Source organism: Biomphalaria glabrata, chromosome 14 (genome assembly GCF_947242115.1).
Source record: "Biomphalaria glabrata chromosome 14, xgBioGlab47.1, whole genome shotgun sequence".
Classification (NCBI taxonomy): domain Eukaryota; kingdom Metazoa; phylum Mollusca; class Gastropoda; family Planorbidae; genus Biomphalaria; species Biomphalaria glabrata.
Window position 1 is genome coordinate 34,392,742 of NC_074724.1, and position 13,217 is coordinate 34,405,958.

At 37.7% G+C, this 13,217-nt stretch overlaps 1 protein-coding gene across 1 annotated transcript in view; it reads right to left on the reverse strand.

Moving 5' to 3' along the window:
- The window catches only part of LOC106058957 (tripartite motif-containing protein 2-like), a 52,817-nt gene that overhangs the window by 15,252 nt on the left and 24,348 nt on the right, over positions 1-13,217 (reverse strand). Inside the window, exons 2-3 of the mRNA XM_056010462.1 lie at positions 5,070-5,167; positions 836-962 (exon numbers count right to left, since the gene is read on the reverse strand). Coding sequence (XP_055866437.1) covers positions 836-962; positions 5,070-5,086 — 144 coding nt within the window. The 5' untranslated portion in view covers positions 5,087-5,167. The remainder of the gene's footprint in view (positions 1-835; positions 963-5,069; positions 5,168-13,217) is intronic.

A 13,217-nucleotide genomic window follows, 5' to 3' on the forward strand; every position in this document is an offset into this window, starting at 1 on the left:
TTAATAAAAACAAGCCAACACTGGAATAATCGGGACATGCCATTTGAAAATATTAACATTCTAGAGCACATTGAGCACAAATTTTGTACAAAAAAAAAATAAAAATGTAATTTTACTATGAAATTCAAAATACCAACGTTTATGGACCTATGCAGGTTTTATATGAAAAATGGAATACTACTTCCGGTGTTTATACGCGGATTTCGAACTCACTACTCTATTGCCATGCTTAAGTTTTGCAATTATTTTTGAGTCTGAAATCTCCCACATATAACCCAGACACCCCAAGCAAATCTCAAATCAAAAGTCTAGAAATGACATTTTTAATTTAAATGTTATTTTACATATAATGATATATCTAATGATAATAACATTAATATAAAACAATATGTAATATATTAATTGTTATAATAATTATATAATCTAGAGATCTAGACTAGATTTAGATTTTTTTTCTTAGTCTAAGTACTCTAAGTGAACTTTTTATTAATTTTTAGTAAAATCTGCATCTACTTCAAGAATAGATCTATATAGTATATAAGATAATAAGTATAAGTATATAATATATATTATATACATAGACCTCTAGTCCCTCTAGACTAGTCTAGAAAGGTAACTGAACCGTAACTTTCGCCGTAAGGCTAGGCTAGGGGCAGTAGCCTGAGTAGGGAGGCTAGGCAGGCTACTTAAACTTAAAAGTTAAAATAAAGTTTTATAAAATAATAAAGTAAAAGTACGTACCAAGTAACTTAAACTTAAGTATCAGTATAAGTCTAGAATATTCTAACTAAATCTAGAGTTCTCCACTACATAGATCTAGTTTTGTACTGTATACCTTTTCAGAAATGTATTTTTCTAAGCAATCTGTGCAGAACGAATGATAACAAGGCAAAAGCTTGGGCAGACGAAGGACATCATGGCAAATTATACAAGAGCAGTGTTTTTCTATCACATCTTTGATTCTGAGGATACAAATGTGAATTCAGATGAATTGTGGGGAAAAGTCCGAAAAATACTTCTTTAATTTCGCATTATACATGCCATTTATTTGGAATATTATCTTCTTATCTTATAATACAAAGCGCATGTTGAACAAAAAAAAATGTTACAACTCTTGATCTAGATCTACTAGTTCTTGTATTTAAAAAATCAGAATGTAAAAAGTGTTTATTTAAAGTAGCTCAAATTGTGTTTAAAAACTAGATCTGTCTAGTTACTATTTAGCACAAATTCTATCACTCCATATGTCCCTCAGAGATGACTGCGGTCCATGGAATTCAAAAGATACGATTTGCGGGCTTTTTCGGTTCACGGACCAAAGTTTTGGAACTCTCTCCCCATTAAACTCAGACAAGATGCTTCACTAAATTCAAGAAGAACATCTGTTCAAAACTGTTTTAGCCCAGTTTGTCATTTAGCTCTCGAGTTTATGCTTGTCATGTTATCACAACGCTTTGAGTTTACATTAGGCCTATATGTTTGTAAACAGCGGAATATAAATTTAATTTTATTATTACTAGGCTTATTATTATGATCTATATCAAGATCTAGATCTATGTTTATTGGTCACTTAAAGGGCTTAAATTAGGTAGGCCCTCTGTTGGTTTTTTTTTAATTTTTATTGCGAAATCCACTTTGGGGGCATTATTGGGGTACCAAGGTTGATTTTTTTCACAGCTCAAAGCCCTTAATTATTGTCTTTGTCGTTAGCGAATTTGCGAAGCTGGTGCCTATACGTAGGTCTGTCCTTGACATCTAGGCCTATTACAACTACAATATTGTGTGTGTGTGTTTGTGTGTTAGCTTCGTGAAGTCTTAAACATGATGCCAGAAAAGTCTCCAACGTGTTGTAAGCTCAATGAGTTAAAAAAAAAAAAGATTTGAAAAGGTTTCCGCTGTCCACTTCATTTAAAGTGTTGTTATCACGTGACACAACTTGACAGAATGTAGCACTTTAATCTCGCTAATAAATCCATCAGATTTAGTTTTATGTTTTGCTTACTCCTTAAAATGCTCGATAGTATCGGAATGAGACTATAAATAAGAACAAAGCTATACCAAGTCAAAACCCTGGTCTCTGGTAACATTAAATCTCTCATGTGTAAAAAATTAAAGAGACAAAAAAAAAAAAACGGAACAAAAGACACAATTGCTTGGGATACTTTTTATGTTCCAGAAAAAAAAAGGTCATTTCCAACGGTGTCAAGGCCACTTTTTGACCTCAAGCTGGCATTAAGTAATTTGTTAGTAAAGTCTTTGATAAGTCATCGCTAGAGGCTTAGATTACAACCTGCCATTGAGTGAACACGGGGAATCAATTAGCATAACCAATGCCCGATCTACTGAGGCGCGTTTTAGGAATTTCACGGACAGCTGACTGTGCAAATTAAGTGAAGCATAAAAGACTTTGAATGCAGGAATTTAATTTTGTGTGTGTGTATGATTTGACGCAACTGGGCAAGACTTTAAATCTCCGTTGCAGTGTTTCTCAATCTGGCAGGCAAATGGAGGTGCCATAATCCATAAGAATATGAAACATATTGACATGAAACAAAAAAAAAACACAGGGTAATAGTGGAATGTTTACATTAAATAATTGGTCTCTCGTTTATCTACCTGTTTCACAACTATTATTAGGCCTACATAATCATGTCATTGATAGAAAATACTACCTTTCTACGACCCCCATCACTTCCGTATTAACTAAAAGAGTTTGTTGAAAGTGTAGTATTAACTCTTTCACTCCTAAATTATGGTACTAGCGTTTTTGTGACTCCATTAAATTAAATTAATTTTTTGAATGTATAAACGTTAATTTGTGTTATATAAAAAGAACATGGCTTCTTCTCTAATAATATAACCTAATATAACATTTCCTGATTAGCCTACATACAAACAAGTTATTGAAGTTTAATCATAACAGGATAGTGAAACGCAAATGAGCAAAATGAATAATTCCATCGGAATGTGGTCAATGACTACGGAGAGAAAGAGTTAACGCTACCCCCCCCCCATCTCATTAGTCATTTCTAAAGCACATTAAGTCATAGACAATTGTTTTCCCCTTCATAACGAAAGTAGAGAATGAAGTCTTTAAAGGGGGCCATACTCTTGTGTATTACCAAACTTCAAGGCTACGTCAGCCATTCAGTGTCTACGCAGCCTACTCGCCACACAAGTGGCGTAGTTAGGGTGGGGGAGGCGGAGTATTTGAAAATCCCCCCTGCCCCACCAATGGCGGCCCCCAAATGAGTGTTCGAAAATGTTTTTTACATTACATATTAAATATTACAGTAAATGCAAGGGCTCCCAAAAAGGTCAAGCCCCTCCCCGGACCCAAAATGATGGCAAATTCCTAGCTACACCACTAACACACACACACACAGACAGACACCGCACACACTGACAAAATTATTTTAAAATAAACTAAAATGTCAAAAAAAGTAAATCTTACGAAAAAAAAGTTTATTCTTAACTCCAATATGTCATTGTGACATGAGAGTGACAAAAAAAAAATATATGAAAACTACTCCAGACCGACAATATTGTGAATGAGCTGGCCCGAGACTTGTCTAGTGTCCAGACCACATGTGGGAGAGAGCCAAACAGAAACCCAGATCTCAAGACATGAACAGCGAAAATTGGCGTTGGACAGGATACACCTTGTGAAAACGTACTATCAATGTTGTAGATAGGCGCTTATATCTTATCTTCTTATCTTATATTATACAGACGTTACTTCAAAAAAGAAGAAGATGATTATGTCCTACACGTCATGCATTTAGTCATGCATATTTAACCAATGACTTAAATTCCGCCAAGTCACTGGTTTTCCTGGCTGACTTAGGCAACCCATTCCATGCTCTAATAGCACTAGGTAAGAAGGAGGCACTTGATTGGAATAAGCAGGGAGAGGAAAGTGGGCAGGCTCAAGCAAACCATGGTGATGTCGGACATCAGCAAAGCTTGGGGTACTTGAATGACAAGGGAGTAGTTGAAGAAAACTGCCCAGAACAGAGTTCGGTTGAGAGGTGTCAGGGTTCAATTTATCTGCTTGTTCTTGTGTTTCTTGCCCCTAGATGTCATGGTTCACGTTATTGTTTTGACTTGTTAGTTGGCTCGCAAGAGGGTTCACAAATACAAACAATTACTACTTGATACTCTCTAACTCCGGATATCCACTCAATTAGAATTACTTATTACTCAATAATCTTCAACTCCTGATAATAACAATGAATAACTTTAATAATATCCAATAGAGCACAAACAATTAATCAAATTCAATAAATGTGTTATACACAAATCGCTAGTCCATCAACTTATAAATAGAAATACATAAACACTAGTCCATCAAATCTAATGAAACCTATATACGCCTGGCAGGGGCTCCGCAATTTACAGTAAGTATATTAAGGCACATTCCTCGTCCCATATGCTAGGACAAATTTGTACAAATACTCCTTCTTTCCTAGTGCTATTAGAGCATGGAATGTGTTGCCTGAGCTAGTCAGGAAAACCAGTGACTTGGCAGAATTTAAGTCATTGACTTAAATGACTAAATGCATGACGCGTAGGACGTAATCATCTTCTTTTTTGAAGTAACGTCTGTATTATATAAGATAAGATAAGATCACTATCAGTCATGGCTCTTGTCACAGGCTTTTAAAGATGTAGGACTTAAAGGGTTAACATATTTAGTTTAGGCCTATCGTAAGATTGACGAGACTTTTCCCACTGGCGCCTATTGCGTTTGAGTTGCTTCCTACGCATGGTGTATAAAAGAAGCAACGTCCAACCTTCCTGGACCGGGAGCAAGACCTCACTAACTAACACACTCTCTCGCACATTCAAAGAAGACTTAATCACTCAGGTCACAACACGTGCAATCCTATTCACATTCACCACAAGGGGATATAACAATCATACCAAAATATCAAAGTAACATTCATTCTCGCCATACCTCCCCCTGACAAGAGGTATTGCTGCTGCCCAGAAATTAAAAAAAAAAAAAAAACATAGCATAAAAAGATTCTAAACAGAGTTTAGTCTAATCCAATTTCAATTCTAACCTGTCCTCGGTTTCCATGCTGGATTATCCAGGTACAAAGGATCACAATAACATCAGTAGCTCTGAATATCCAACCAGCCGATTCTCAGATGATGATATCTGCAAAGAAAGAAAAAAAAATAAATAAAGGAACATTGTGTGTCTGATTAAACGAAACAAATATGATGCTTATATTACAAAGTTTATTTCAGCTCTGTCATTCTGATAAATAGTTTGTGCACGTTATTTCTCCCACACCCAATCTTGGATCAAATTGATATTTCGCACTTATACACAATAATCAATTAAAAAAAAACACCAATTAGTTAATCAACTATTGGTTATTAATTATTTTGTTAGATATTGAACAAGGGAAAGAAATGGTACTTCTTATCTTATAAAATACAGAGTTTACTTCAAAAAAAGAAGATGACTACGTCCTACCCGTCATGCATTCAGTCATGCATATTAACCAATTACTTAAATTCTGCCAAGTCATTGGTTTTCCTGGCTCAGGCAACCCATTCCATGCTCTAATAGCACTAGGGAAGAAGGAGCATTTGTACAAATTTGTCCTAGCATATGGGACGAGGGGTGTACATTTATCTTTGTGTCTTTCTGAGTATTTTATTAAATTTAGTTTTTGTATTTGAAGATTATGGTTCAGTGTTTTATGTATAATTGCTACTTTACTTTGAAGTCTTCTGCCCTGAAGGCTTTCTAAATTTAGTGATTTTACTAAATGTGTTGATTTAGTCAAATGTGAATATTCATTGGTTATGAATCTCACTGCTCTATTTTGAGTCTGTTCCAGTTTCTTAATGTTTCTTAATGTTTTCTTAAGTTGAGGGGTACTGGACACTGAACAGATGTGGTGGTATATGTTGAGGGGGCTTGAACCCTAAGGCTAAGGGGTTACAGAACATGTGTCCTAGGATTCTAGGAATAAATCAACGGTCGTAACCGATGTGTAATGCTAGTCTAGTTAAATATTAGATAGGTGCTTTAGTGTTCGTTCGATACCTTGTTCATTATGTGTAAGCGATCATCTTAGCTTTTTGTGGTTTTTTAAAGTATTTTTCCAATTTTTCTTGCATGTTGACATCCAAGCGATCTCTTGATTTTTATGGAAGTCCCAAAAGTGTGTCAGAGAAAAATGGATTTTTAATGAGTTCAATTATTTATTGTAGCAGAACGCACGCGCGCACACACACAGACAGACAAAATATGATTAAAGGCGTTTTGATTGCAAAGGTAACTTCAAAATTTGCGATCTGCGATGGAAGATGTAAACCTCATCTGTTTCTACGGCCGAATGCTAACGAGGGTGTCATATAGCCAGCACAATGACCAATCGCCGTTACTTTACCAACGCAGGCCAGGTGCCCATTAGAGTCGGGTGGACTAAGGGGCGTTAAGAAAAAATCCTGAAGATTCAATCCCCAGCCCAGTAATCCTTCGACTCACAAGCCACTCAACCCCCATCCTCCACCCCACATTATTTTTTGAAAGCAAAACCTGGTCAGAATGTCCTACTTTTTAATCGTTGAACGGAATGTAGGCTAATACATACTGAGGTATTGTAAATCAGCGTTCTGAGCATGAAACATATGTAATATGTAGTTCTGTACATAGATCTGTTTTGGTCTTAAAACTAATCAGATACGTTACCGAACTTTACATATCAATAACTGAGCTTTACATCAAGTAGGCCTACCCCATATATCGCTAGGTCTGAAAGAAACGTTATTCTTTTTTTTTTTTTCTAAAATATCAATATCAATAATTATTATCTTGTAAATTTAATTATAATGCATAAACACAAATACCTTTTTTAAAGCGATTTCGATCATTACTTTTTAAGATAAGAATTTATTGCCTAACACGGACTGTACCACACATTACTATTTTGTGATATTCTTTTCACTCCCGGGTGCCCGTCTCGTGCTTTGTTGGATTCCGTCCCTTGGGGTTGGCGTTGCTTAAAGGAAAGTAGGCTTACATGTGTGCGGGGAGTGGGTGGTGTGATAAGGGACATAGAAAAGCACTAGGCAGGTGAAAAACAAATTACTCGCTAGGACAATTATACGAAACAAAGCTATTTGCGTCGATTTCAATGTCAAAAACAGCTTTAGAAGTAGGGCTACCAGGCGTCCGGCAAACGAAGGACATGGCATCCTTTTCAGGGTCGTCTCTTCCGTCAAATGTGAAGATGCTTCCACTCTGCTCATTGTAAAAATGCCGGTCTTAGGCATTGGCAAACTAGGCAGCAGCCTAAGGCCTTCAATTAGTGGGGGGCCTTTCACAGGACTGAATTTTTTGAAGAGAAGAAATAGCCAAATATGAGCCAAAAAATTGATTAATTTTATTTTCTATTTCATTTGGGGCCAGCAAATTCACTAGGGGTCTAGGGCCGATCCTGATTGTAATAGCTTATTTTCCATCAATCGAGCTCAAGCCGTCATATCTACTATATTAAACAAAAAATCTCACTCTTGTACAAATTGTGTATATCAAGTCTGTTCAAAATAAGCCTCATTTAATGTTCATGTGTCAATGATGAAATCCGAGGAAGGTGGTTTCATTTTAGAAATAGTATACTTAATATGCTATGATTTACTGATATGTTTCATGAAATAGACTACAAGCCTAGTTTTTAAATTTTACATTGCTTGATTTGTTAATAGAGTGTGGACTACTGGTGTGAAGTTAGTAGAGTATAGTCTACTGATGTGATGTTTGTATAGACTACTGATGTGCTGCTGTATAGTCTACTGATGTGATGTTTGTATAGACTACTGATGTGCTGTTTGTATAGACCAGTGATGCTCAACTAATTCGACCTGCGAGCCATTTTAACATTCGACACGCTTGACGCGGGCCACATCAACAAAAGGGTAAAAAAATGAAATCAAAATTCACCTGAATCTATTTGAAACTAGTGGATCTAGTGCTTGCATTAATTAATGGGATATTTAAAGTCTATAATTTTTTACGCGTCTAGAAATAACTTCATTTCTCTAGTTAAAATGTGAGCAACATTGTAGCTAGCTGTACCACCAACTTATTTTCTTAATAAATTTCTTTGGTAAATTTTCCTCCAATCCCTAGGCGTAGTTTAATTAATCTTTTATACGCGGCTCAAACCAAGAAGGCTTTCATATTTGTTTTATAATGCCGCTGTATATGTTGTTGTTTTTAAAACATCCAGACTTTCTTTACAAAAATATGTTGGCTTATTATCTATCATGTTCCACAAAAAAAGATTCATTCACTATTCCTGGTAGATCCTACATTCAGAGTTCCATTTCTAAACTCATAAACGCACACTCATTAAAGGTCATGGTACCATTCCATCAGAGAAAAAGTGAGGGCCCTAACGAAGGTAAAGATACATTTTCAACCTTTTTGAAAGGAAGGGGGGGGGGGGAAGAATTTTCTACTTTTTGTGTCGACGTTTCGGCGGGCCGGATAAAACCACGTTTGCGGGCCGGTTGTGGCCCGCGGGCCGTACCTTGGGCATCACTGGTATAGACTACTGATGTGCTGTTAAGTTGACTCTGGTGTACTTTAATAAGAGAGAACCAGTCATATTAGGCTGTCATCACCTCTAATTAGGCCAGCTTAAATGTATCGATAATTCATCGATCTCCATGTAAGGATTTCCTTCCCTTTTTAGTTATTGAGCTGACGCGTTCTAAAATCAATGGTCACTTAGCATGTCATTATAATATGTCATTAACAAACTTAAATCTACTTCTCTTCCCCCTTCAAGACTATTTCCCCGCCATTTTATAAGCCAAACCTGGGCCGGCCTTAGGCCGATTTGACCGATTTCTCCGATTGGGCCCCACGCCTGGCAGGGGCTCCGCAGTTTACATTAAGTTTACCACTCAAGGCTCTTGTCACAGGCTTTTAAAGATGTAGGACTTAAAGGCTTAACATATTTAGTGTAGGCCTATCGTATGATTGACGAAACTTTAAGTAACCCACTGGCGCCTATTGCGTTTTAATTGCTTCCTACGCATGATGTATAAAAGAATATTGTTATAATGATCTAATTAATAGTAATAATAATTGTTATTGTAAAAAAAATTAGAAAAACGGGCCTCGCAAGCATCCATCAAATTGGGCCGCGGAACTCGTCAGGCCTGCCTTGATCCAAGCAATCGCTTTTCATGCAATTAAGTTATTATTTGTAATATTAGTAAAAATTAAAGACAATCCTTAAATCTCAATTTTAAAAGCATTGTCATTTATTCAAAGGATTTCCTTACAACTAGCTATACCGCCTGCATTAGCATGTATGTTTATTACCATTCAAGGGGTTGAGTAAAAGTTGGCGACAATGTGTCAACGTAGTACAGAAACGCCCCTGTAACTTGATGACACCAGTGAATTCCAAACTATGGCCTGCTGGCCACATCCGGCACGAGACACAGTACTATCTGGCACTCAAAAATTTCTGCCAACGGTGCATAATGAAACCGCAGACGATCGGTTCCACCGGATTCCGACGATTTGTTGCGCTGATGCGGTCCGTGACAATTATTTCGGAAAGTTATAAGGTTGTCCCTGGAATGCGCCTCGTAGATGGAATGATCACTGCTGTCATTCCATTTTATCAATTGCCTCTCCTTTTTTTCTATAAAATAAAAGTACAGCTTTATTAAGGGGAAGGAACGCTCTCAGGCAGGCTACATGCTTTACCACTTTTAAAAGGAATATTTATCCCTATATGATCATCAAAACTTTACATTATATAGTTGTACAATGTTTTACTGTTCTATTAATTAACTCGGTTACAACTGATGGAAAATAGTTGTCCCGGAGCCTCATTGGGTAAACGTTAATGGTCACACCAGATATGGTAATCATAACCTACTATTTCTAGTACACCAAAGTCTTGATGACCTCATTGCAAGGCTGTTTGGCCTCAATCTTGCCCTGATGACAGGTCAACATCTGGAAGCCGGTGCAGTTCTGCCAACTTGTTTCTCCGATGGTGATGTGGAGAAACGGTCAGACTAAAAAAGTTCTGTTGGACCTGTATACTACAATGGCGCCGAACACACGTCCTATCCGCAACGTGATGATGACTGAGCGATGTCCAGGAACATTGTTTGCGTTGATTAGCCCAGCTTAAGAATATTTGGGCATAACAGCATTAGAACAACGAAACTTCACGCTGATCTGTCAGCTAATAAACGCATCAATAAAAACATTTAGCTTTGTATTTCCCGGGATTTTTTTGGCTTCCAGGCTTCCAAGGAAACTGGAGACGGCTGCCTTCGGAAGAATCCCTGTTTCGTCATTTGGGATGTGAGGACATGTGTAATGCATGTGTTCGTACATGTGTCTACAACAGAGAACAATAGCCATGCTGTCTACAGCCGGAAAATCGGACAACCAAAAGAACTAGGAACTGAGGAAGCATGATACTTGTCTTCAGAGACCAGGAAATTTGTTTTCTTTGTTTTTGACGATGTAAAACCTTTTGAGCTACTGAATACAAAAAACTGTTCATCGGTTATTTAAATGTTACATGTAATGAAATGACTTAAAGATTGCCACTGTCTTTAGTTTCCATACTCATATGATGTATCCACTTCAAAGAAGTCCATACCCAACTTTTACTATACCTCGATGGCCCCCCAAAAAAATCTAAACACCTAGATTAATGATACCGATACTACGGCATGTGGGTCGTATTCGGACCCGTGACACGACGCTTTCCGGCCCCCCAGTGCATGATGAAGGATTGGGGGATCAGTTCTATTGGAATAGTCTATCTGTTTGTGATACTGCCGCGACATTTGTGTCGCAAACGTTCCAGCCCCCCACCCCCCCCCCCCCCCGGCTGAAAAAAAAAGTCTGTCAACACTGGATTATATCTAGTAAAGTTAAATTTAAAATTCCGAACTTGGGGTAATGGGTTCGAATATCAGTGAAGACTGGGATTTACAATTTCGGGATTTTTAGATCGCCCCTGAGTCCACTCAACTCTGCTGTAAGATTTCGCGTGTAAGGTTTTGTCCCCAGTCTTCTACTATTTATTTAGAGGCCCTTTAATCAACGTAACTAATGATTCAGAATTTGGGGAAAGTAAGTGCGGTTGGTCGTTGTGCTGGCCACACTATGCCTTGCTTGTTAAACATTGATCAAAGAAACACGTGACCTTAACATCAACTGCCCTATAGATCGCAAGGTTTGAAAATGGAGCTTCACATAATCAAATCTAAATTTAAGAATGTACACCAACAGGAAATGGGCTATTTCATTTTCATCCATTCTATAGAAACTCAAATCTTCGGGAATTCAATGTATAATAAACCTCCTGTTTACACTTCTCTTGGGACCTTAACGCGTACACCACGTGACAAACATGTACATTTATATATCTGAAGATCCTATTTCTAGAACTATAAAGCACTGATCAGAATTTTTTTTTATGAGCTATGGAAGAGTGACATAATCCGCTTGTAGAATAGTCTAATCTTTCGCCCTAGAACCGAACACAACAGGATGATACTACATATGTACCAGAAGCTCAAAATTGGAACCAGTGAAATCTGCCCACGTGGAGTGTCCCCAGAGAATGCTGACCATGTCCTTCAAAACCGTTCTCTTTACTAAGAGGCCCGTACAAGACACTAGCCCTCAAACACCCAAATAGAAAGAAAACTATATGGAGATCTCCCTGATGTGGCAATCATTGCGCAGTTCATCTCATATAGTGGTCTAGTCATCTGAACGCTCCAACATAATAATAAGAACGAAGAAGAAGAAGAAGATTTCCGGGCTTTGCCCAGCTCCCTAACCCTAAATTTCTCCCTTGTTTTGAAAGTCCATAAAAAGTAATTGCACAGGTGCGCATTGAGCATCAGACAGTGGACACCAGGTGGGAGGAGGCTTCAGACATTGCCAATGACAGATCTTTATGGAGACAGCTTGCCGCCCAATGCGCCGAACGGCGCGGGAGGACCTAAGTCTAAGTAAGTTATTAAGTAAGTTATTAAGTAAGTAAGTAAGTAAGTAAGTAAGTAAGTAAGTAAGTAAGCATTGAGCATCGTAGCGTGGAATACGCGCCCTAGAAAAGCAATAATAAACAATACTGATTTAAAAGGGAAGATTTTTTCAGTATCGAAGAAATGGTGGATGGGGAGGGGGGGAGAGGGGGGTAAAAGGACCTGGTGTATATCACGAAACTTAAATTTAAAAACGTGACCTTTAATGACACACTGCAACAAAACAGTAGCATGCATATCAGAGACAGATATAAAAAAATAGGAGGGGGGGGGGGCAAAACCATAGACTTTCTTAGATTATCTCTAAAGTCTTTCCGTGTTACAGATTTGTTTTCCCTATAGGACACCAGGGTTCACAGTATATCATTTCGTCGCGACACTTTATCAAGTTCTGATATACTAGCAACAAAAAAAAAGACCCGTCTTGTTTCAACAAAGATTTTTTTTTCTTTGACAGTTTTTAATCTTTGTATGCATATCTTTGTAGTTTTAAATGGAAATTATCTCCCTTCTCGACTCTTTCAGCCCCCTGCTCGCTTGCAACTGGCCACACTGTTTCCTTGTATACTGATAGGCAAGTTAGAAGGGTCTGTTAATAGAGAGACATTATTTATTTATAGTGAGACTTTGGGCTTATCAGAGGAAAGTGCCGTGTAAGGCAGGTAGAATGGGCACCAGCAAGAAAGGGAAATAACTATTCCTTCAATACCCTCACTAACCTTACTCTTTCTCACTAAAAATCACCCTCTCATACTAGCCTCACTCTACCAAACGATTTTTATTCTCTTATTCTTCCTCATTAACCTCTCTTCCTCACTAACCTCAATCTCTCTTTCTTACTCATTAACCTTATTCTTCCTCACTAACCTCAATCTCTCTTTCTTCCTCACTAACCTCAATCTCTCTTTCTTTCTCACTAACCTTACTCTTTCTCACTAACCTCCATTTTCCTCAACAACAACAAAAAACTCAGTCTCTCATATCAACCTCACTAACCTCTCTCTCCTTCACTAACCTCCAGGCTTCATCTTCCACATCAACTTCTCTCTCCCACACTAACCTCTCTCTTTCTCACAAATCTCCCCCTCTGTCACACACAAGCCTCTCTGTATTAAGACTTATAAATATGACCCTAGTCCAAT